The sequence below is a fragment of the Sphaeramia orbicularis genome, chromosome 9 (assembly GCF_902148855.1).
Source record: "Sphaeramia orbicularis chromosome 9, fSphaOr1.1, whole genome shotgun sequence".
Classification (NCBI taxonomy): Eukaryota; Metazoa; Chordata; class Actinopteri; order Kurtiformes; family Apogonidae; genus Sphaeramia; species Sphaeramia orbicularis.
Window position 1 is genome coordinate 29,963,784 of NC_043965.1, and position 24,728 is coordinate 29,988,511.

At 38.8% G+C, this 24,728-nt stretch overlaps 2 protein-coding genes and 1 non-coding gene across 4 annotated transcripts; 1 reads left to right on the forward strand and 2 right to left on the reverse strand.

The window, feature by feature from the left end:
- The first annotated feature begins 735 nt into the window (after positions 1–735).
- On the forward strand, positions 736–8,124 carry LOC115426211 (uncharacterized). Its single transcript, XM_030144219.1, has 4 exons — positions 736–785; positions 1,843–2,537; positions 5,842–6,496; positions 7,892–8,124. The coding sequence occupies exons 2-3, from the start codon at positions 1,878–1,880 to the stop codon at positions 6,487–6,489; spliced, it is 1,308 nt and encodes a 435-aa protein (XP_030000079.1). The 5' UTR covers positions 736–785; positions 1,843–1,877; the 3' UTR covers positions 6,490–6,496; positions 7,892–8,124.
- On the reverse strand, positions 3,249–3,322 carry trnai-aau (transfer RNA isoleucine (anticodon AAU)). Its single transcript has one exon. It is a non-coding gene; the product is annotated as a tRNA-Ile (tRNA).
- Positions 8,125–8,877: 753 nt separating the features above from the next.
- Positions 8,878–24,710, reverse strand: skic3 (SKI3 subunit of superkiller complex). Of its 2 annotated transcripts, none has more exons than XM_030144521.1 (41): positions 24,623–24,710; positions 24,116–24,216; positions 23,871–24,014; positions 23,643–23,734; positions 23,470–23,545; positions 23,232–23,378; positions 23,022–23,120; positions 22,753–22,861; positions 22,509–22,649; positions 22,279–22,377; positions 22,022–22,146; positions 20,790–20,876; positions 20,169–20,272; positions 19,933–20,059; positions 19,097–19,276; positions 18,833–18,957; positions 18,490–18,740; positions 18,261–18,363; positions 17,977–18,159; positions 17,631–17,778; positions 17,469–17,547; positions 17,095–17,156; positions 16,948–17,004; positions 16,775–16,843; positions 15,778–15,852; positions 15,481–15,622; positions 15,270–15,363; positions 15,083–15,160; positions 14,799–14,923; positions 14,590–14,713; positions 14,025–14,249; positions 13,672–13,744; positions 13,488–13,541; positions 13,157–13,268; positions 12,837–12,965; positions 12,627–12,751; positions 12,324–12,485; positions 11,184–11,336; positions 10,521–10,651; positions 9,599–9,728; positions 8,878–9,422 (listed from the first exon to the last, which is right to left on the reverse strand). In XM_030144521.1, exons 2-41 carry the CDS (start codon positions 24,203–24,205, stop codon positions 9,342–9,344), a joined length of 4,710 nt encoding a protein of 1,569 aa, XP_030000381.1. In that variant the 5' UTR covers positions 24,206–24,216; positions 24,623–24,710; the 3' UTR covers positions 8,878–9,341. The 2 variants fall into 2 exon arrangements, with proteins under 2 accessions (XP_030000381.1, XP_030000382.1); XM_030144522.1 differs by lacking the exon at positions 24,623–24,710 and adding an exon at positions 24,362–24,590.
- Between the last annotated feature and the right edge of the window lie 18 nt (positions 24,711–24,728).

Here is a 24,728-nt window from a genome sequence, read left to right on the forward strand (position 1 = left end):
CCGCTAATTAATTAAACTGATTTCAGACACCTGCAGTTTTTGTGCACTTGCTTAATAATTATTCATGAATAATGATGGGTAGCCAGGTTAACTGTCTGATATTTTGCATTAACTCATTCGTTTGTTCAAATGCTTCTAACCATGATTGAAATTCAAACACCATTATTAAACGATGTGCTTATTTGAAAGATTTATTTTTTTAATATGATGATTTGTATTTAGAGGAAGCAAATGAGACGCGTCTCTAGATTTACCAGGGATGAATGATAAAGCAGTGATTTTTAATTCAACACAACTTTAAGATAAAACCTGCCGAAACGCAAGATTGAACCAGGGACCTTTAGATCTTCAGTCTAACGCTCTCCCAACTGAGTTATTTTGGCTAGTAAGTAGAGTCACGTGGTCTCAGAAAAAAAAGAAAAACCACACAACAAATCATTTCATTTGTCATGAATGCTGTATTTACATAGAACATGTGGTCAATCTAGTGATCCAGCATGAACAAACCAATAACCTGGGGCTGGAGGAGCCTTTATCAAAACATCAGACAGTTACTGTTCATTCCTGAAATGGGGGTCTTAATAGATGCAAACACAGTGGTACTTCATGAAAACAAGTGGCCCGTACGGGGATTGAACCCGCGACCCTAACGTTACTTGCACCACTCTCTAACCGGCTCAACTATCCTTCCTCATTTACGTGATGACGTAGGCCAAATCTCAACCAAAACCAAGTAATTGAAAGTGAAACTCAAGTCTCTTCGAAGCAACAACGCCTCGTTTACGGTGAGTTTTCTGAAACTTGTAAACTTTAGTAAAGCTTATATGGTTCCATGGGAGTCAGATTTAAAGAACCACAACATTTTATATTAAAGTGTGAATGCTCCAGAATGTATAGTATCATATAAATGATAAATTAATATGCCAGGAGTACATGCCTCCAACAGGAGTGGGAACTTGGGAGTTAAATTTAATAATGGGCTCGGGACAGAATATTGATTGGGATGCAGTTTGGAATAACGTTGTCAAGTGCTCCTGAAAATCTTCAGTGAAGTTTTCTTACAGAACATACTTGACACCAAGAATTAGACGCCAGATGGCAGTGGTTCCTGACCCATAATCTCTGCCCCCACGGAATTATAGGATCTTTTATGCATACTGTATGGAAACATCCAGGAGTTTTTAGTCTGTGGGGAATTTTTATCAGCACTTGTGGTGGGTTCTGGGTCTCAAATTGTTATAAATATCATTGACATTCGGTTATGTCCAACAAAAAAAAACAAAACAAAACTTTTATTCAAGATGTTGAAAAAAGTTTAGTAACATGTTTGAACACTTTAAACTGCATGTTTATGTTAGAAAAGTATTCTTTCTTACTGTTATTTTTGACAAAAACACTACAGATATGGTCATGTTTTGTTGTAAATCCCTGGATTTCATTAGATAATGGACTCTATGCACAGCCCCACTACTTCCTGAACTTCAGGTAGGTCCTTTTTTCCCTGTCTTTCATTATTGGACACACTGATTAATCCAGGTGTGTCTGCTACTTCTTATTGTGACTGATTAATTAGGCACACCTGGATTAATCAGTGTGTCCAATAATGAAAGACAGGAAATAAAGAACCCACCTGAAGTTCAGGAAGTAGTGGGGCTGTGCATAGAGTCCATTGAGCTTCCTGGTACATAAAGACCTCATGTGTATATATACAAACATAGCTAGCAGTGACACAAGAATATATGTTTCATTTTCACTCTTATTAAGTAAAACTCATACCCTAAGTGCTGCATAATGATGCATATATATGCCGATTCATTTTTCACAGTGCTGGTGTTTTTGCAGGATTGTTACACCATCTATTAACCACATAAGGCAGAATGTCAGTGCAGTTCTCTGGCTGGGAGGTGATCGATGATGGTGCTTCTTTTCCTGGCGTGTTGCTGAATTCAGCTCAGAAACCCCAAAACCGGGGCGTCTACACCATGTACCATGGAACCAGCATTAATTGTGCCAAACTCATCATTTCCAGTGGTTTTAAACAGTCATCGAATGGTATGCTGGGAAAGGGTGTGTATGTCAGTCGTGACAAGAGAAAGGCTTCAAATTATCCTCTGCACAGCAAGACTAGTGACCGTGTGGTCCTGGAACTACGTGTGCGTGTTGGTCGTGTGAAGCGTATTGACAAGGACAACCATCCTTTGCAGTATAGCTGGAATGCAAAAGGCTATGACACAGCCTGGGTGCCCCCCAATTGTGGCATGTTATCTGTACCCAGTGGCCTAGAAGAGGATTGCGTGTATGACCCCAAAAGAGTCAAGGTGGTAGGCATTGCAAAGGCCCCGGACACTGCCACACAAAAAGACCTTCAACAGCTTCTAGATAAAAAATCCAAGAGAGGACAAGATGGTGCTGCAAACCTGTGCCCTCAGTGCAAAAGAAAGACCCAGATGGGGACTCCTCACATCAAGCAGCAGTGCTGGGCTTGTGGGCAAAACATCTGCATTCTCATGTCCAAGCACTTCTGTCCAGCCAAACCATGACAAGCGGTTAATGAAGTAAAATTTGTGACACATTGGATCAACATCCATTTGGCCTATGTATGTGCCGGAGGCACTAAAGCTAAAATTAACCGGGGTGAATGCATAATCAACCCATGGTGTGATTGTTCTTTGTAAATAAAACTCACAGCCTGCCTTAATGATGTATTCTATTACCTTTATTTGCAACATGTGACACACTACAAAATGTTATAAAATGATTGTTAAATGGATTAAATCTTTACTGTAAGGTTGGCTGTAGTCTTTCAGTCTGACAAACTTGTTATTCTCAAATTATCAAGTATGTATATTAATGTAAGTCACTACTGTATACAGTGCACAAATATTCTATTCACATTACCGTTATATTCTGTCACATGAAGATTACATGGTGTGATGAATTTCTGCAAATAAACTGCAAGTATATTATAATTACAGTGTCCTGGTATGATTACATATTTAGTGAAGAGACAATAAAACAACCAGTCTTAAAAGTGGTAACATAATATGATGATGACTAGCAATGAAAGAGCTAATAATGGGCAAAAGAAGTCAACATTTTGACTGGGAGTACATGTGCTACACAATTCTAAATGGATTAACAGCATTAGAGTAATTCAATAAGTGTGCCTCAGCTGGGGATATTCCCAATGAATCAATTACATTTCCTGACAACTTCCCTCATTCAGGGAAAACGGGACAAAACGTAACTGGCCCGTACGGGGATCGAACCCGCGACCTTGGCGTTATTAGCACCACGCTCTAACCAACTGAGCTAACCGGCCCAAGTTACTTTCTTTTTAAAGCATTGACATCATATACAAAGCCGGCATGTACTTCACAGTCATTGTGACTACCTTGCTATTTTTATCTGAAAACGAAAGTACAAGTACAGATCACGCATACATTAGTTGTGTTCAACTCTACAGAACAGAAGGCTAAACTGAAAGTGACAAAAAACACTTACCGATAAATAAGGTGAGTAAACTTCACTTTAATTGACTTTATAACTTGTGAAATGACTTCAAAACAGCTATCAGTAATCTTGTGATGTGTAACTTTAATTAAATATAATGTAGGATCCGACCCACTGAGGTCCATAATGCTACTAAGCTAGCTAATTAAGGTTAAATGAATTTTAGCTAGCTGCTTAATTTGACTGACTTTTACCAAATATGACTCAATAATTATAGAGGAAATAAAACACAAAATATTAGCTCACCCCGGTAAAATAAAATAAAATAGGACCAATGGCCCTGTAGTTTACCGGCCAAATGAAAAGCTTTGGGAAATGTAGCCACATGCCATTTATTATCACCCAGTTCTGTGTATGTATTATATTACAGAAATAGCCCATGTTTTGGTCATATTCCAATCAGATCTGTAAAAAATTCCAATTCCAAGTTGATATCCTCATTGTATCAATCCACTTCCTATCTCTTATAAAGGGAAAATTTTTCAAAGTCGCACCAAATCCAGAATCAGATCCGGATCGAAATAATTTCAATACCTTGTGTTGACATCATCATAAAGAAGCTGTATACCAAGTTTGAAGTCAATCAGAACTGTAGTTTGAGAGAATAAGATGATTGAAATGTTTTCCCCATAAGAGCCCATGTTAACCCTTTCATGCACAAATTAAGAGAACCTTAATCAAAAATTTTTCCTGAGTGTTTTTATTCCTCTTTGGGCATGAAAAAAACAATGTGATTGAAAATTTTCTTCTGAAAAATAAATTAGAAAAAAAAAAAAAAATACAAATAATTTTTAAAAATTTAAAAAAATGCATTAAAAAAACAATGAAAAAAAAAAAATTCTTATGAACCTTTTTTTCATGAAGTTGCAAAAATGTCCACTCAGCTGGACACCACACGTTTAATTTTTGATGCACAGAAATATGTATTTACTGATAAATTATGTGAAAGCTATGGGGAAGGCTTGTGATTCTGGGGGTTTATCCTCAGGAGAGATCTACATAATGTTACCAATTCATGTCAGAAAAGATATGTAGTGTCTTAAAACTTTAATAAAGATATGTGTAAAAAACAAAACAAAACGAAAAGAACAACAAAATTCATGAATATACAAGAGAACAGCTATAGAATAGATGTCCACTGTAGTGACCAGTATGCATGAAAGGGTTAAATTTTCCATAAGTTACCGGATCCAGAAGAAGATCCTGATCAGCATGTGGCCATTTTGTTTTGGTCATCTCCCCATCAGGGCTGGATATCATTTATATTTGCTGAGTTATTGCATCCATCCACTTCCTATCTGTTATAATGGGGACATTTTTTAACCCTTTCATGCACAGAGGTCACTGCAGTGGACAGCTATTCTCCAGCTGTTCTCTTGTATATTCATGGGTTTTATTGTTTTAGTTCCATATCAGCCAACACAGTGGACACTTATGCATCATCCCATACAGTGCATTTCATACCATTACTGTAACTATGCTGTTCTTGATCAACCTGATCTACAGTGACATGTTTTAGTGTAAATCAACAAACAAAACAGGTTTTTTTTTGCATATTATCTCCATGAAATGAATAACAACTAGTATTAGAGTATGTTAAAATGTGGGGAAACATCTGATTAGCAGCATTAAAAATGTTTTTATTGCATACTTTTCCATGTCACTTGAGAGACAGGCCACAGTGAGATCTCGTCCCTACTGTATCACTTTCTGATACTAGGTTTTAAATACATGTTTCTTTGCTTGAAAAATAAATGCATGGGGTCCGGCTGAGTGGACAGTTTTGTAACTCCTTAAAAAAAACAAAAAACTAAATCGCATGTTTTTTTCATGCCTAAAGAGCAATAAAAACACACAAATATTGTGACCAAGGTTCTCATAATTGCATGAAAGGGTTAAAGTCGCACCAAATCCAGAATCAGATCCGGATCCAAAAAATTTCACTAACTTTTGTTGACATTATCATAAAGAAGCTGTATACCAAGTTTGAAGTCAATCGGCGTTGTAGTTTCGGAGAAGAAGACGATTGAAAATTCTGTAACGGACGACACACCACGACAGACGACGACAACAGACGACAATAGCTGCCCGTGGCCTGTTTAATGGCCACGTCTGACCCATGTACCTGAAACACAAAAACAAAAATACGATGTTAACAAAAGAACTGGGCCATTTCATTACTAAAGTAGCATTTATACAACTTAGAGACTTTAGCTTGTACAACCAACAGACTAGCTAGCCTTGTGTTCCCTGTCCAAAGTTACACTGAGTTCGCCACAAAAACATGTTTGTTTGTATCCCTCGTGGGCAGGTGTGTCCGGCTGATAGGAGAGCAGAATGTCTGTGTTGTTCTTTGGCTGGGAGGTGACCTATGATGATGACTCCCCCCGTGTGGAGCTGGGGTCCTCTCAGGAGCCCACGGACCGGGGTGTCTACACCATGTACCACGGCACCAGTGTGGCCAACGCGCGGCTCATCATCGCTAACGGTTTTCAACAGTCCACGCGCGGCATGTTGGGACCGGGGGTCTACATTAGTCGCGACAAAAAGAAGGCAGAGCGGTACCCCATTAACAGCAACCCTTCAGACCGTGTGGCTCTGGAGCTGCGTGTCCGCGTAGGCCGAGTGAAGCGGATAGACAAGGACAACCACCCCATGCAGTACACCTGGAGCTCGCAGGGCTATGACACGGCCTGGGTGCCCCCGAACTGCGGCATGAAAGCCGTGCCCAGCGGCCTGGAGGAGGACTGTGTGTTTGACCCCAAGAGGGTGAAGGTTGTGGGCATTGCAAAAGCTCCAAACCCCACCATCCTCAGTGAACTTCAGCAGCTTCTAGCCAAAAGTCTGAACACTGGTACAGATGCATGTTCTGTCTGCAAAAGAACCCAGCAGGCAGCTCCTCACATCAAGCAGATATGCTGGGGATGTGGACAAAACATCTGCACACTCATGACCAAGCATGTGTGTGCACAGTAACACAGGTGTCAAACATAAGGCCTGGGGGCCAAATCCGGCCTGCTTAAGGGTCCAGTCTGGCCCGTAGGATGAATTTTTGAAATGCAAAAATTACACTGAAGATATTAACAATCAGTGGTGTAAAAATCATTTTATTTCAGGTTCCATACAGACTCATATAAACCAGTTAGATCTCAGTTCTGTCAGACCAGAAAAACACTATCATAATAACTTGTAAATAATGACAACTGCAGATTTTGTCTTTTTTTTTTAGTGTAAACAAGTGAAATTACATGAAAATGTTTATATTAACAAACTATCCTTTTACAAAAAATGTGAATAACCTGAACAAATATAAACAACGTGAAATGTCTTGAGAAAAGTCAATGCCATTTTGTCAATATTATACCTGTTACTAAATGTTTTGTTTATTTGTAATTGTAATATAAGTTGTAACACACGTGTAAATGATAAACTGAGGCAGAATATTGTTAAAACTGCACTTGTTTTTCTAAAGACATTTCAAGTTGTTCACATTTTTCAGATTTTTAACTAAATGTTGTAGATATAAACATTGTCATAATGTAATTTTACTTATTTCACTGGTATTATTTTACTGGTCCAGCCCACTTGAGATCATGTTGGGGTGAATGTGGCCCCTGAACTAAAATGAGTTTGACACCCCTGATGTAGAACAGGAGTCTCAAACTCATTTTCTTTCAGGGGCCACTTTCAGTCTGATTTGATCTCCAGTGGGCCGGAACAGTAAAATAATAGCATAATAACCTATAAATAATGACAACTCCAAATTTTTGTCTCTGTTTTAGTGCAAAAAACCACCATTAAATTATGAAAATACTTACTTTTATAAACTATCCAGACAAAAAAGATGTGAATAACCTGAAAAAACTAAAATTTCTTAAGAAAAATAAGTGCAATTTCAACAATATTATGCCTTAACTTATCATTTATACATGTGCATTATGGATTGGATCTACAAAGACACTAAATACTCAGTAACAGGCAGAAAATTGTTAAAATTGTGCTTAATTTTCTTTAGACATTTCAGGTTGTTCATATTGTTCAGGTTATTCACATTTTATTGTTACAGGATAGTTTGTAAATGTAAATATTTTCATAATTTAATGTTATTTTTTGCACTATATCAAAGACAAAAATTTGAAGTTGTCATTATTTATTGGCATAATGTTATATTATTTTTTTCACATCAAACCGAGAAGAAAATATGGAGTCATTATTTTTTGTAGGTTATTATGCTGTTATTATTTTACTGGAGATCATATTGGTCTGTATATGGAACCTGAACTAAAATGAGTTCGACAGCTTTAACTGTGGAATTTTTTCACTTTGCAAATTCATCCCACGGGCCGCATTGGAACCTTTGGCAGGGCGCATGTTTGAGACCCCTGATGTAGAATCTGCTGGATTTACAGCAGCGGAAAAAAGGTTTCAGACACCCTTATTTCTTAAAACTATTTTTGTCACATCTTACAAATGTCTTTTTGTCTCTCCCAAGGGATTTATCACCATCCATTATAAAATTATCCTCTGCATTTTGCATTTTAAAGTGAAAATCTGGTGTTTTCCTTAATTTATTTACCTGATCATGTAGATGTTCATAAAAAGTCAGAGTAAATTCAAAGGCTATTCGATCAGACCATCAAAAATAGGAAGCAGTGATTTTTTTTCAACAAAATGTATCATGAACTGAACATAAAAAGAAACATCTCCAATCACTGTCATTTGTCACTCTCCATGGGTTTTACTGGTGAATCCATGTTATTGAAGATGAGTGTTTCCACATTCACTACAGTCTCTGGATGCCCAAATGGGTCATATCTGATGATCATTGAATACTGAGAAATTGCATTTTACCTGAATTCTTTACATGTATTGATAGGATTAATGGATCGACAGTTATTAAACGTTTTAGATCAGTAGATGCTTTTGGTTGGTGGTGGATATGTGGGTCTTTATGGGTTGCTTTTACACAATTTGAAATATTTGTAGAAAAATATTTTTAGTGTTTCTAAAGGTTTGGCTGCATCAGACACAAATAAATTTTTCTTTTATTTAGAGTTAACAAGAAAAAGTGACAAAACTAAATTCTTGACATTTTCAACATGCCATGCCCTGGATGTGTTTCTTTGTCTTGCTGAAACATCCAGTTTTGACCTGGACGGAGCAGAGCATGTGAGTTTGGAGAATGGAACAATCCTTGGCAGAGTTCAATGACTTAAAAGAGATTCTTAATGCAGTATATCACAAATGCATGGGGTGTCCAAAAACTTTTTCCACTACTGTACAACTGAGCTAAAGAGTGAACCAAAGATTAGAAATTCTTTTAGATATTTAGAAATATCTATGTATATTTTTATTTTTTTTACCCCATTTCATTCTGTAAAGGAAACACTGTACTCCCGCAACACAGTTACAGCTGGATATTCATCAAACTTTTTGTCAAAGTTTTTGGAAGGACAAATGTACTGTTGTGTGGAAATAATGTTCAACAATGTACTGTTTACAATGTTATCCAATAGCTTTAACTTCTACTATGCAATGAAAAAAAGATGCAATCACAAGAGACATTTTTGATATAATGAGCAATTTGTTGTTTATTTCTGCTTGGTTTTGGTTATTTCATTTTAAGTATGTTCTGAATCAACACTTATGACTGATTTATTTAACTGATCATGATGTAAGTGAATTAATAAATCTCAATACCAGCCTCATGATATCTGACATGATTTCATACAGTATTTAGCAAAGAGGCACAGAAAGTTGCATTAGTGATGGCTTCAGGCATTAGGTAGACTTGTTGCTGTATGAGTTTGTAGAGATTCTGGCGTAATTCAGGATGTGGAAGAGGCGAGCAGTGAATGAAACTCAAGCAGTCTTTGATCCTTATTCTTTTTGGCATGTTCCAAAAGGACCTGTGAAAAGACAAAGGAACATACCTTTAGAACAACCACTATAAACATGTAGTAAGAACTCAAGTGTCAGTGACACTATTCACGTGCTACTGATGCTTTAATACTGCATTTGCTGACTGTATCAGTATAGTATGCTTGAGTGCTATCCAACTCAAAACCTTGTGCTCAGTGCTTACATTCAAAAGCTCCTCATCATTTTTGGACTTCAGATGTCTGAGGAGGTACCAGCTGGCCACCTGCACAACTGTCACAGGGAAGTCTTGACATGGCACGTAAACCAGCCTTTCCAATAAACGCCTGGTTTCCCTATAAAAGACATATACAAAGAAGGATAAGTAATACACTGATCAATGTAATTTGTTAATTGCCAGAATGTCTCAGGCCTATGTTTATGAGATCAAAATATTTGATCATTTGGTCTTTTAAAAATGTATGGAATAAAACAGCCACTGCTCTGGTCTGTTGACCAACTCAACGTCTATGGCATAAAAAGAACTCTGATACTGTGATTGTTCTTGGCACAGAGGAATTCCTGCACCATCTCCGAAGGATTTTAGCCAGTTCAGTATTGGCACACTTATTCTTTATTCTCTTAAGCCTTCTGATGAATGTAGCAATCTAATTAAGCACCCTGGCAGGCATGTGAGGTAGTGACAGAAGGCTATTATGTCACCAAAGGAAAACTTTGTTTTGCAAATTACTCTGCAATTCTAAAAGAACCAACATCTTGAAAAGACACATGGAAGCATGAATCTGAAGTCTCCCAAATCTGGTGTTTTGTTTGATCAGTTTAGATGTTATACAGTAAATACAGTAGCAATTTACATCGATACACTTTAATTGGTGGCTTGCAGGTCCATTTACATAGCATCAGCAGCAATAGAAAAAAGAACAGCACTCAGAGAGCGCAGACCTCCGCCAAGGCAGATCAGTCCCCCCCCGCCCACCAAAATTTAATCACTGGTTCCTTGTGCCAGTATCAACATTTCCTGAAATTTTCATCCAAATCTGTCCATAAATTTTTTTGCTAACAAACAAACACACAAAGCAAAGTGATCACAATACCTCCTGGCGAAGGTAACAAAATATTGCACTGACCTAGCAGCCATCTTGGTAACATACTGGAGCAGGGCCTGGAAGAGTAGGGCCATAGGGAATGAGCCCAGCTTCAAGACTTCAGTTGTGGCTTCGAGTGCCAGGTCCTTCCAGTCATTTCCTGGGACACCTGCCTGAGAGATCAGACCACAGGTTTAAGCAAAAAAAACAAAACAAAACAAAAAAAAAAACTCCAGCACCAGAAGCTTTACTCATCTCCTTTAAGTGTGAGTATTAAGTGGTGCCAGTAAACTGAAATAATAAAAAGTTAAGTGGATTTCACCCTGTAGTTAAAAAATCTCCATAAATATAAGACACTCTTAGTCAGTGACTGGTTCCAAGAGAAACAGTAACTGAGAGCTGGTAGAAAAAGAAACTATTCCATGCTTGTCACAGTGAGATTCACTGTCCTGTGTCTAACAGACCAAAAAGCACATCTGCTGCAGTTCAGTCACAAAGGCAGCATCTTATCCTGCTTGTACTTCCAGGTGGCCTTGGCTGTTTATTACTCTCAACTAATCACCCATCTGCCATCTCTGCTTTTTCATTTTTTCCCATGTTCTGGTAAATAGAATGGTTATATCAGTGTGATAATGGCTCTGGTTCAAAACTCTAATCAAGATTATCTTAAGTTCAGATCCATTCACATGTGAAGTGCAAACTCACCATACACAATCCAAGGGCCAGTAGAGCCAGTCGGAGCAGGCTGCTGACCTGGCTGCTGTGCAGGCTGAGTTGTGAAGCAATCTGTAGACTCTGTCTATATGCCATAACCGCCTGGACCAAAAGGCCTTGGCTTCGATAAACCTCTGCAAGCCACTGGGGACACCAAAGGACAAGAGAACATTAATAATGTAAACAAGGTTAAGAGGGGTTCACAGAAGAATGAGCACGACAACAGCTGAGGACAAGTCTGGTGATAAGACAAAGGATAAGCAGAAAATTGGAGAGATGGCAAGCAGAAGTGTAAAGGAAAGAGATACAAAAGATTAGATCATTTATTGTAAAAATTTTATGAGGTAATGACTGGAAATCACCAAGCAACCATCTGCTGCCTCTTGCTTATAGATAATAAAATATTATGAGTCAAACATTTTCAGATATTGCATGGTTTGATTACATAACCTAGTGTCTCAATGTTAGAATCCTGAACTAACAATAGTCAAACCAAATTTTCTCATTATACACATATTAACACCACATTCTGGGTTTTAGCTTATTTGATCCACAACCTAATTTGCATCAGTGACAAAACCTTTGACTATTAGATCTGAAATTGTTTTTATGTTTATATGCTACTGATATTCCTCCCATATACCATGGCTACAAGCTTCCAGTATATTCAAGGCTGAAAAGGGAGAGGACGGCTTGTAGGTACATCACCCCTGCTGGGTGTACCCAATTGATGTTAAGTGCAGCAATCTAAGGTATCAAGCAGGGCACAGAGTGATCTTCATTAGGCCAGTGTGCCTGTGGTAAGGGGCGAAAGCCATCCTATATTAAAGTCCAACATAACCCTGACATTTAAAAAGAAGACTGAACATCCAGCAATATTTTAGCCTTTACTTTGTACTAAGGTTTGTTTGTTTGCCTTGCCACAGATATATCTTTCTAAGATCAATGTTGTATCACACATGAAACAACTGGTGCTTGAAATTAAAGTAGGAAAAAGGGCAAACTCTTCGAGAGGTACAGTGGACCGATACCACCCATACAAAATAGTTCAGAGATGGTTCAATCCACCGTTATAGGTATTATGGAACAGTTTGAGTTGCAGCAGAAGTAGGCGGGTTTATAGACACTTACATGCCATGCATTTATGTTGGTGGGGTTCGTCATTACAGCGCTGTTGAGCTGCTCCAGCACAGTGTCTGGGAGAATAGTACCTTCAGCCAAAAGAAGGCGCTGACACTGAACCTGTCTAAGTGCCAGCATCACTGCTGGATGTTCTGGAGAAACACTCAGCACCTGGGATAAAGTAAGAAACTCTTCAGAATGATTAAAATAGCTCAGAGTAGTTTCACTTTCTATTCAAAACAAGTCTAACCTGTCTAAAAGTGAAGTAAATACAGTTGTAGATATGTGTAAAAATGTGAGTTCATGTCCGACCTGTGAACAGAGGGCCTCTGCCTGTTCCAGCTGTCCCCCCAGCACCAGACCAGTCACTGCCTGCTGTAGCACCCAACCTTCTAGGGTCTGGGCCAGAGGACGCTCTATTTCCTCAACACTCCGCACTGAGATACACACACAGTCATATGAGCCACAGAATCACACATAAACGGCTAAACAGCTTTAGCTTCCAAACACATATGCACTCACCTTTTTCAGACACCACTGACATGAGGGTCTGCTCTAGTCCTTTTCTACAAGGAGCAGAGCCAGAAAGGTAGCAGGAAGTGTTTTCTGTGTGACAGGCTGCCATTAATCCTGCCCATGTTGCAGGATCATCTGAAGGCAAGATAGTACAGACTCTGACCATGGCATCATGTTTATGTGAGATATATAGTATACACAAACCATTTTATCACAATAACTCCTCTTGAGAATGATTTGTATGCTTTATACATCTACCATTTCCATTAGGAGGCGTGTCAGTATGTAAGACAGGTCAGTGTATTTCTGCCTGTGTGTGTATGTACCAGGGCAGAGCAGCACAGCTCTCTGCATTGTCTTCAGTGCATTCCTGTGACCATCCTCTCCAGAGTGTCTCCCACCAGCTAGCTGGTTCACTCCACTGTACAACAACGCCCTCTGTAGGAGAAAAAATATATATACATAAAACAATTCAATATACAAACTGTATGGTCAACATGCAAAATACGCAGTATAGATAGAGGTGTACTCTCAGGTATTCATTATTTGATTAATGACAGTGTAAATCAGGTGAATGTTTATGCTTAAGAACACATTATACACTTAATGTGATACAATAAATTACATTAGGGCATCATAAATAATGTCAATAATTACCTTTCCTTGGGTCATACTGGAGAGACAAGCAACATGGCCAGCCACTGCTCCACCCTAAAATACACAGCAGCCAATACCATTTAACCCTTTCACTAGAACTCTCTGGTAACATCAGAGCAGAGCTATTCAATTAAATGTGACATATTCCTTTGCTATTGTTGTTTCTGTCAGCAAAGTGACTTACATTTGCCTTTCTGGGACAGTATTGTGGTACAAGTCTGGACAGCAAGGCCCAGAGCGATGGGTTTCCAGGATTTCTGCACAGGGCACAACAAATATGACAAAAGAGAGCTTTAGAGAATGTCTACCTTCTCTAAAATAGTAAGCTATTTGTCACACTTCTTCCTACTGTTAATTCAGTCCACTTAAAATAAATCTACATAAATGAGAGAACCATGACTAATTACATGCTACAAGTAGAGAGAAGTCCTCAATGTTCTCAGTCAGTCATGTAAACTTTTTCTATGAATAGTATTTGGTCAAACACATGTTATTGACCTATGAGCAGTTTACTGTTAATATCCTTCAGAAGCTTACTTGTGTACAGCTCTGGAGGCCTCTCTCTGCACAGCACTGTAGTTGCCCTGCAATGACAGCAGGGCGCATGTAAGCAGACATCGCTGCTCTGTAACCGTCCCAGAGTCGGAGCCTTGCTTCAGCAGCTCAGTAAGGGCAGCAGCAGCCAGCGTAGCATCACCTTGGACCAAACCCAGGGCACATAGGCACAGTAGTGATTCGGGAATTGGCTCCTTTAGCATGGAGCTGAGAAGACAAAGATTATATTAGTAGTTTATCAGTGTAGTGTAACTAATGTTATGAAAGATGTTGCTTGGGGCTTTCAGAAGCTGAGGGAAATTTAAACAGCTTTTCTAAATTGGCTGCCCCTTTTTGACAGGCTTATGTAGGTATTAAGTGGAATATTTTGAGAAGACACTCTAATGAACACAAAAGGAAGGCAAATTAATTTTTATTTGGGCTATGAATGGATGTGGATGCTTAGAAATACAAACACATCAAATTCTACATGCTTCAGTACTCAATTACAACAGAAACTGTGCAACCAAGTAGCAGTGTTTTGCAGTTATTAGGTAGAACAGCTCACCATTTAAACAGCAGAGTCTTGGCTGAGTCTATGTTGCCCTGTCGGCGCTGCAGCAATGCCAGAGCTGTCAAAATATAAGCCTTCTCCTTCTCACTGGAGGTCACAGCCAAGGCACATTCATAGGCTGCAGTACAAACAAAACAGGTCATTTACAGCCATCTGGTTATATGCACACATATGCTGATGATGAATTCAGAATCACTCTTCACCATTGATACTTTCTGGGATGAGTCCAGCTCTGCAGTAGGCAAGAGCTACTCCAACCAAGTCGCTGAGTTCTTGGAGTGGAGTAGATTTATAAACTTGCACAGCTTCTTCCCACTGACCTGAGGTACTGAAACAGACAGAGACAAACAACTGACTTCAGCATTACCATATGGAAAAAGCTTGGAGCATATACGTTAATTAATTAAAAATCTTTCCTGAATTCATCTGTAATAAATCAGTTTGGTTCCTTTTCATGCAAAATGGATGAATAGGGCACCTGACTTACCACAAGGCACGGCCATAACTGCCCAGAGCAAAAGCTAGTTGTTCAGTGGACGGCGTAGACTGCAAAAGTTCTGCGGCTCTGAACAAAAAGTGAAAAATAAGTTACAATCATACAGGTGTGAATTCATCTATTTTGATACAGGGCTTGTCCACTGTGTCTGGGTCAGAAGAGTCAGTGCAACAGACACCTTTGGTAAGCCTGCAAGGCCTGTCTCTTCAGCTGCAGATGCTCATTCAGGTAGCCAAGCATAATGAAGGCGTCCGGGTCAGACTGGATTCGCTCTGACACAGAAAGGAACGAAGCTACGTGTCATATGCCATTTGTTGTTAACACATAACAAATATATAATTAAGCATGTGTAGCCTGCACATGCCCATAAACACACACAGATCATGTACCTGTGTACTTGCTCAATGCCACCTGAGCAGCAGAGATCGCATTCATCTGAACTATGTTGTAACGGTACAGTTCAGAGTCTCTGTTGCTTTTATCCAGCAGAGTGGAACACACCCAGTAGGCATAACCTTTCACTCCCTCCATCTGCCACGAGACGATGAACACCAGAGAGAGTGTAAGAGAAAATGAGGGCAAAGAATTTATCGATTGTGCAACTTAAAACAAAGACTAAACTATCATTAACCAGGTGGTGAGTGGGTATAACAAAGCAACCAGAGTCGTTTTGAGAGGTCACTCACATGTGTGCTGAGTTCGGTGGTGTGCCTGAAAAGATCCATGGTGTCATAACTTCCAACTTTCTCCGCTATCATCGCCTGTAGGAAAATCGAGACAAAGATTTAAACAGAAGAAGCAAACATGAGTATAGGACAGACAAAGACGATGTAGACAGGTCAAAAACATAAAACCATTAAATCTAGCACACTGATAAGCCATTATTTGTTAACTGCAAAATGCCATTTTAAATAATTTATTATTATTGTTTGCCATTAAGCATAATTACATTTTACTTGTAGTTGTATCACATGTGCAGTTTCTATTTAGACATAAAAATCTTCCTTTATATACTCTCACTTATTGTGTGTCCAATCACAGTCTTAATGTATTACTTATAAGCAAGAGAGGTGCAAATTCAGTAAAAAAATAAAATAAAAAACATAAATGCACCACACTGGACCTTTTTATTACATTAATTACGCACAAGGGCCGAACCTATGAGGAGCAGCCATTGCTGGCCAAAAGTAACAAACCCGCGTTGATTCCAGGTGATCAAGTGCGAGTAAACAAGCAGCAGTCAGTGAGCAAGATTGAGTGGAAAGCACATGTTTGCACTTGTTGCTTGTGCAGCCCTAACCTTTGCCCTCCACCATTGTCCTAGAGACGTAACCCACCACTGGCCAACAATGTGTCATCTCAGACTGGTGTCTGTTGCACAGGGTCAGTGACAAGTCCATCGCAGCCCAGGTAATCGGACAAACTAACGAGTTTGTATCACTACCGGTCCAAGAACAGTCCATGAAGGAGGCAACATCTCTGACTGACAGAGCAGTGGCTTAGAACTCACGTGTACTTGACAACGGGCTATAAAATAAATTCCCTAATGGAACCATTAGTATTGTATGTGATCTTTTGAAATACCTAGCAATAAAAATTCACTACAGGTACCCTTTAAACACAAACTTTCAATATTGGCTTCTATTTGTTAAATAAAGTTCTGTAAAAACTGCAGTTCAGTACCTGTCCAATCCAACAGTTGACATAAAGTGGCTCCAAGGACTGGGCAATCTTGAAGGCCTCGTGTGCGAGCTAAGGAAATTAAGTCAGACTTTAATAAAGACTCCAGCACACAATAAATAAAGAGAAGGCTAATCTATACATGAATTTCTATAATTACATCATGTCACACCCACCTCTATATTGTCTTTCCTTAAATAAAGTGTACCAAGGTTGGTCCAAGCCACAACATTCTGGAATGAAATATGAGGTGTTTTGACTCAAAATGTATAATATCTAGACAATATCTGGATTCATCATTTGAATAAATGCATATTACGTACATTTGGCTCAACTTCAATGGACTTGATGAAACAATGTTGAGCCAGAGCAAAGTTCTCAAGGCCTGAAAAAAAAAGCAAAAGATACAGACTAATAGTTAAACATCATTGTAATCTGCATGTATAATTTTGGCAAGGACAAAAGAGTTACTAATGCAACCAATTTTATGTTCTTAATTACTTTCCCTGACCACTATTAGTCATACCAGTGCTATTAATATTCACATTCTAAAAGCTGATTAAAGATAAGAGAGTAATGAAGGGACATGTCCCTCAGACTAGATTATGTGCATGCAATTATTATTACTTTTGTCAAATGGACTCTGTACCTCAGACTGAGTATGTTCCTGTCACAGTGAGGTATAGCAAATTATTACCTTTGCTCACAGAAATCACACCAAGGGAGTTCCAGTAGCTGTGGTTTCCACTATCCATCATGATGGCCTTTTTCAGACACTGAGAAAGTACAAAAATATCCCTAAAATAAATCTGTTGCAGTGAAACAAAGCAGGCTTGTTGTGCAGGATTTTGTGAAGTACCTGTTGGGCCTTCTCAAGGAGCTCTGACAGGGAGTTCTGGTCCTTGTCTGTGGGAAAGGATGAGCCAGCCTGTCTGTGATAATTCAGGCCAAGGTCATACCAAAGACTGGGAGCCTCGGGCATCAGCTTCAAAGCATGAGCATAACACCTGCAAATAGACAAATATAGTTTATAATCACTGTTAACTTTATATGATTTACAATCAGCGACTGACTGAGGGTAGCAGTAAACTAACTATGTCATTAATCAAACTAATCTATCTTATTGATGACAAAGATGTACAATTTAATGGAGTAGCACTGATGTAGGGAACTTTGAAAACCTTCATGCCTGATAGGGGTCATACCTCTCACCAACTTTGAGTGTTTGGGCTTGGTCCAGCATTTGATTTGGGGCCTTGGGGTCTAAACCAGCCAGCAGAGCTGGAACTAGAACCTGGGCTCTGCTTGGAGACACAATGCTGACTGCAGTGCAAGCATCACCAAGTAGTTTCCACAAACAGGACAAGTCTGGACGCAGCTCCACTGCTCTAAAGAACACAATCACATGTACAGGTACAGTCAGTGGATGAAATGGAAAATCACTCCTCCTCACACATGCTGCAATATGACAAATCAGGATCTTACTTACCTAAAGAGATTCTGTATGGCTTGCTGAATGAGGTCTATGGCTCCTCCATCTCTGCAGTCCTCCATTAAACTTCTGGCCAGAGATAGCTGGCACTCCCCAAGGCCTAGATAGATTTACAGGTTTAAAGGCTTAAATTAAGAAAAAAAAACACTCACTGGGAATGCACAATAAAAAAATATCACGAAAGCAAAACCAGGCAAGACCTGAGGTAGAGTAAAATAAAATCTACCTTTCAGAGCAGGAACATAGTCCTGTTGCACTGTAATCTGTATGTACTCTGCAGCAGCTTCTTTAAACTTGCCCAGGGTCTGTTTAATCGCAGCCGCCTGGTAGACGCTGTAGATGGATGAGGGCTGAAGCTGATGGGCCTTGCTGAAAGCCTTCAAGGCAGCTGTGAAACTCCTGCGGTTCAGATAGGCATCACCTAAACACTCCCAACACACCCAGTCCTCAGGGTCTGCTCTCAATGCTGCCTGCAGACTAAACAGACAACATAAGAGGTTTAGCAACACCTGTGTAATACCTAAGATGATAAAAAAAAAAGTCTCTGCATCCCATCTGAAAAGCCGTACTCTGCTGTAGCCTGCTGATGTTGTCCAACCTTCAGGTAGTAAAGCCCTCGTCTCATCCAGGCCCATTTAGCCGAACCTGGGGTGGCCTTCTGTATCACCGACTGAAGAATTTCTAATGCAGCATCCTGTGGCAATGAAGAAGAGGAGGAGAGTAAAATAAAAGAAAAAGTAAGGAAAAACGGTGACAATACTGGCATTAATAAGTGTTTTATGCAGTGATTTTATAGTGCTTGAGTCATCTTTGTTTCCCCCTGAGGCTCTTACCATATCATTCTGTTCCATACAGAGGTCTACTGAGGCAGCGCCAGACTCAGCATCATCATCATTCAACTCAAATGCTTTCTTGTAGCAGCCTCGAGCCCGGTTACGATCATTTGCCACCTCTCGATAATAATGTCCAAGGTAGCGGAAAACACAACCAAGGTTTGGGTCTAACTTTGCAGCCTGAAATGATAGATAAAGCTTTGAAACTCAAATGTCATTCAAGGCTTCACTTGACAGCTTGTAATATAAAACACAGACACTGTTTGATGAGAATGCTTCGACGCTAAGACCTTTTCTCAACAATAACTGTCCAAGTTTGTTACATATCACACTGTGTGAAAACAGAAAAATAAATCTTGGTAGTAGGCTAAGCCAGACTAAACCATGTCAATTTGATTCAGATCATGTGAGAAGGATGCACAGTAGAAAATAACATTAGAGACCTGTCATTAGCCTCAGAGCAACATAAATCCTCCATGTATAAGAGGGGACAGATAGGGTTTGCGCCAAGAACTGTGCAAGGTCTTCTTATGCCATAGTCATGCAAAGTTTGTTAACATCCATCTTTGTCTTTGTTCCCAAAAGTTGAACACCATTTGACACTGAATTTCTCCACAGGCTGTCTTTATCCCACATTGCGATTTAGAATGACCATTTTGGACTGACGACCCAATATTTCTCCACCTCTCTGTCTCGCCTGCTGTCTTATGCCCCAGATACATTACACAGAGTAAGAGAGAAGACCTTTAAGGCATGTTTTCACTCTTCCAAAATAAAATACAGAGATATACTTTTCCCAATTGCTAGCTCAAAATATTTATGACAGTAGATCTAACCTTGAGAAGATGAGTATGGGCTTTGCTGCGGTCTTTACGGGTCTCTTCTCCCATGTCCCAGTAGAGCCATCCCAACAGGAAGTAATACTCTCCACAGTCTGGGCTTTGGCCTGCAGCCTTCAAGAAACTGTCACAAGGAAAGAGTTTGATGTAGAGAATTCTAGGAATGAACTTCTGCCTAGGTTTAAAAACACTAAAGGAACTGTTTCATGTGAATAGAAACAGACAAGTTGTACCTTTGCTCTGCTAACTTCTGCTGGTCTTGAGCTATGTATACCAGTCCATTCAGTGCCAGACCCTGGGCCAGGTTAGGGTGAGACTCCATCAGCGCTGTTGACACCTACAGACGATACAACAGTTAAATCTAAATACAGGATTGAGGGTCTATATGGGATTTAATACATTATATATTATCTATTAAAACTATTAAATACCCTTATTTTAAGGATAAGTCTTGTAATATTCCTTCCTATTTACAAAACATAACCCAAATTGTATTCCTGCCATTTGTCTGGTTGAAAAGGTATTTAACACTATTAAAAGCAATTTTAACCAGTATACAAAATGATTACTGTCACTTAAAAACACCTTGACCAGACAGTTCTGAATTTTTGATTGTGAATGCTACAAAACAACACAGTAAAATAAGTCTAACAGTAATGACGAAGAAACACAGCGTTGGAATTTGTTAACAAAGCAGAATTGTATTCATTCTTGCTGATATTATGCTTTAAATGCTTTAATTATTGCTATCTTAATCCTCTGTTTTTCAGTGGTGGTACATCTGACAATCTCTAAATCCTGAATTCATTCAATGCTGCCATGTTCAACGGCATTATAACTCTTACACCCTTTACCTTAAGGGCGTCATCAACCTGTCCTTTGTTGAGGTATGCACGTCCTTTCAAGGCCACAATAAAGGGGTCTTTTTCAGCATCTGCAATCTGAATAAACAAAACAAACACATCCATTAACTTTCTTTGATGCCCTGTGGCACTTTATCTTTGCCAGTATTTGTGCTGTCATTTTGTTGTAATTTAGTGTATTCAGAAACGTGCACCTAGAGTTACCAGATATAATACATTTTGTGATTCTACTGCTTCTTTGTATAAACTTGTTTTTCTAAATGTGCATTCCCTGAAAGTGGTAGGTGTGTGAAGCTGTTTGATTTGTTGTATTTTTCTCGTGATTTGTGCTAAAAAAAAAATACGGTAAAATTCCTCTATTTTATTTTATCCTTTTTGCATCTGGTAAGTTAGTTGTTTAAAGTTAGATTCTTCTATTTGTTGCCTTGACTGTGCACACAATAACACTGTACTGCCATTTTGTAAATTATCATTGTTTAGAATACAAAAACCCATGTGGGCACTGGTCTTCCTTCAGTACTGGGAAAGAAGTGAGTCACTGAGCCTGTTTACATCACCAATACTCAGATCATTATCTGATTTCTGGAGTTGTCAGATTATTCAAGTGACCATGTAAATAGAATAATCTGATATGATTTATCACATAATGGCAGTAATCTGATTATGAGAAATTAGAATAACACGCCTGGATTTCTCCCCAATACGCCAATATCTTCCTGCATGTATACAGGTTAATTTAATTTATTTCATTCTTTTATGTCTGCACATGTGTAAACACAATTAAAATCGTAGAGAATGGAAGTTATGTAATTAAATGTGAACGACAGACAACAGGAAGTTTAAGTCTACCATCACTATGTATGGTAGTACTCTGAAAGAAATTCGATTATGGACTGGAGTGTCTAAACCAAGGTTTTTCGATTATTGCATTTCTTAAGTGCATGTAAATATGTTAGATGTGTTTATTACAATTATATGATTACTTTCAGTTATCAGACTTTCATGGTCGTGTAAACAGGCTCAGGGTTAATGCTATACTCAGATTCCCCTAAACTGGGCACCAGATTCATCTTCATGTCAAGCCCAGAATTTAACACTTCCTTGAGAATCCTAAAAACCAGTTATACAGTGCATTTATCATACTGGTTAAGTACAAGTCAATGTGTGTTTTAATGGTTCTGGGAGCTGACATGTCCTGTATCCTATACTGGTATGTACATTACCTGTGAAAATGTCTCCAAAGCCTGATCAGCAGCCTTCTTGTCTCCACACCTGGCTAAGGCCTCTAGTCTCAACCTCTGGAGTCTTGTCATTAGCTCTTTATCTCCAGACAGACACATATTAAGACCTAAGAGAATTCAAAACACACACTCTGAGACTTTAGAGGGTTCGTCTTTGAAGATGTGGTCATTAACATATTTGTTTCATCACAAATTATTCTATAATTTCTATCTGATAAAGTTGGTTCAAGCTATGTTACCTTTAGAGCATGATAGAGCACTATCTGAGTATCTGTGCATTTTAAGCTGAGCTTCAGCCAGACTGCACCATCCTGCACTGGAGTTCATTTTCTGCAACCCTTAGAATACAGAGGACAGAAAATGGACATTCAGAACACACATCTGATAAATGACAGTGACCTCATTCACTGCAATATTTTACTATGAAGAAAAAAATAGCAGAATTAACAGTGTTCATGTACACACTTACCCTGTGCAAGATCCTTAATGGCATCTTTATACCTTCCATCTTGAAGTGCTTTAGTGCCAAGACCCAAGTGACCTAACCCACTGCCAGGGTTCAGATCCAGGAGCCGAGAGAAACAACTGATTGCGTCTTCATTCAGGATATCTTCAACAAAATCATGACATATATGTTACTATTGAGGCTCCATTGTATAAAAAAACCTTTGCATATTTGTGAACCGGTGACTGTGCACTGTAATGTTTCTTACCAGTTGTGAGGTAGTGAGAACAAAGGACCTCAAGAGGATAACTTTGCTTGGGGTAAAGGGACAGCATGGTCTCACATGCTTCTTTCATTTTACCTTCTTCTTTTGGCATCTAAAGAAAGAGCAAATTCACAGCAAGCAGTTTAATTATAAAAAAAAAAAACTGGGCACATACGAGAATGACATGGCTTTATTAAAATATTTAAATTAATATGAACTGATTCTAACAAGTTTCTATGATGACTATATTACAACCGAGGATGTACACTTACTTTAGAAAGACATTTGATAAGGTCAGCTGAAGCCTTCCTGTGTTCTTCTCCTGGTACAGGATCTGCGAGAACCAAGGCCTTCTCAAATGCTGTGATTAACTGGTAAACACACACAAAAAAGTTATCAAAGGAAGCATAGAGATAGTTATATGATCTTTAGGTTTGTTTGTCAGTGGGAACAGTCAGATCTTATGGTTTAGGAACTCTTACATATTGTTGAGTTTCATTGTCTTGCTCTTCCTCACTGAGGCAGTCGGAGAGGACGTGGGTCATCTGCTGCCACAGCTGCACCAACTCTTTCTTCTCCACAGATTCTTCCTCCTTAAGTTTAATGAGCTGACAACAAAGTTTTGCCAACTAGGGTGAAGAACACAAAGACATCAAAATGCGTCAGAAAGTTTGATATACTGTTTTTCTCCATATTGTGTATGTTATATAAAAACCGTACCTTTAAGTATTCTTTGTCAGACTGATAGATGTCTGACAACTTTTTGATCATCTCATAACATTTGCTCTTGTCTGAGCTGTGAATAGAGCATTGCAAATATGAGGAATACTACTTCACATTCCACAACTCTACAAGAAACATGCTGAAGACATTTTGTGTTTAATATACGTTACCTTGAGTATAGGTCAACTAGCTTCTGATAGACATTGGGAAGCTCAGCTTTGAAGTCCCACTGATCAGTCTTTTCATAAAGATTTGCTAAGCCCTAAAACACAAGCAATGACAATTGCTTCACTAGACAGCTGACACATTACACATTGAAATGGATCTCTCTTGTTAAACATTTAACCGTTAGTATTAGATATGTATTAATTCAGTCACCACAGTGTTTCCCATCTTACCTGCCATGCCAGTAACTGCTCAGGCTCCAGCTCCACTGCCTTTTTGTACGCTGTCTGTGCCTGATCTGGTTGTTCAAGTTCACTGGCTGCCAAGCCAATGAACACCCATGCATTATAATTGTTTTTCTCAAGTTTCAATACAGCCTAAAACAAAACAATTTCAGTTATAAGACATACATTACACTACAGCTCACTTAAAGTAAAACAGATGCATTAGACAAGTTACACCTCTTGAAATGTTTTACCTTGCAGTGTTTGAGGGCTTCTTTAAACTCTTTGTTTTTAATGGCCTCTCTGGCACTTTTCAGCGCCACCTTCACTTCTTTGTTAGACATCTTAAGTTTATCTAGAGCCAGAAAACAAAGAATGGGGAATCACACTCAGAATTAACACTAAAACATATTGCTGGATGAATCCAATCTGAATGAATGAACCAGAGATTGGACTACAACCAAAATATTTACGCTTCCTACTTCTGAGTTGTGATGTACGTGGTTAAAGAATGCAAAGCTGACTGTTCACTGTTAATGACAACCATGGTAACACAACTCAACTAGTTTATATTGTTAGCACAGCTCACTGCAGTGTAGCTTCAGTTAGCTACTAGCATGTCACTGTATCTAAACTAGGTTGTTTGGAATAAAAAGTCGATGTAAACATATATAGATAAATAATAGCTTAATTAATACAGCTTACAAATCTATTTTCTGTACAGATTCTTTAAAGAGATAATTAAAGTTAGTTCGACCCACTGTTTACGTTGACAAGTTGCTGTGCTCCGCCCGTTGCATGACCCGGAAGTACAAACACGGCAGAGAAAGATTTTGACCTTTCAAAATAATATTTTAATTTTTTTTT

Coding starts and splice junctions, on each gene's coding strand:
- skic3 (XM_030144521.1), bottom strand. CDS start 24,205: ATGTCTAACAAAGAAGTGAAGGTGGCGCTGAAAAGTGCCAGAGAGGCC. Junction 23,121..23,231: donor ACAATGAAACTCAACAATAT/GTAAGAGTTCCT, acceptor TGTGTTTACCAG/TTAATCACAGCATTTGAGAA. Junction 17,157..17,468: donor TGTGATTTCTGTGAGCAAAG/GTAATAATTTGC, acceptor TTTTTTTTTCAG/GCCTTGAGAACTTTGCTCTG.
- LOC115426211 (XM_030144219.1), top strand. CDS start 1,878: ATGTCAGTGCAGTTCTCTGGCTGGGAGGTGATCGATGATGGTGCTTCT. Junction 2,538..5,841: donor ACTTCTGTCCAGCCAAACCA/TGACAAGCGGTT, acceptor TCCGGCTGATAG/GAGAGCAGAATGTCTGTGTT.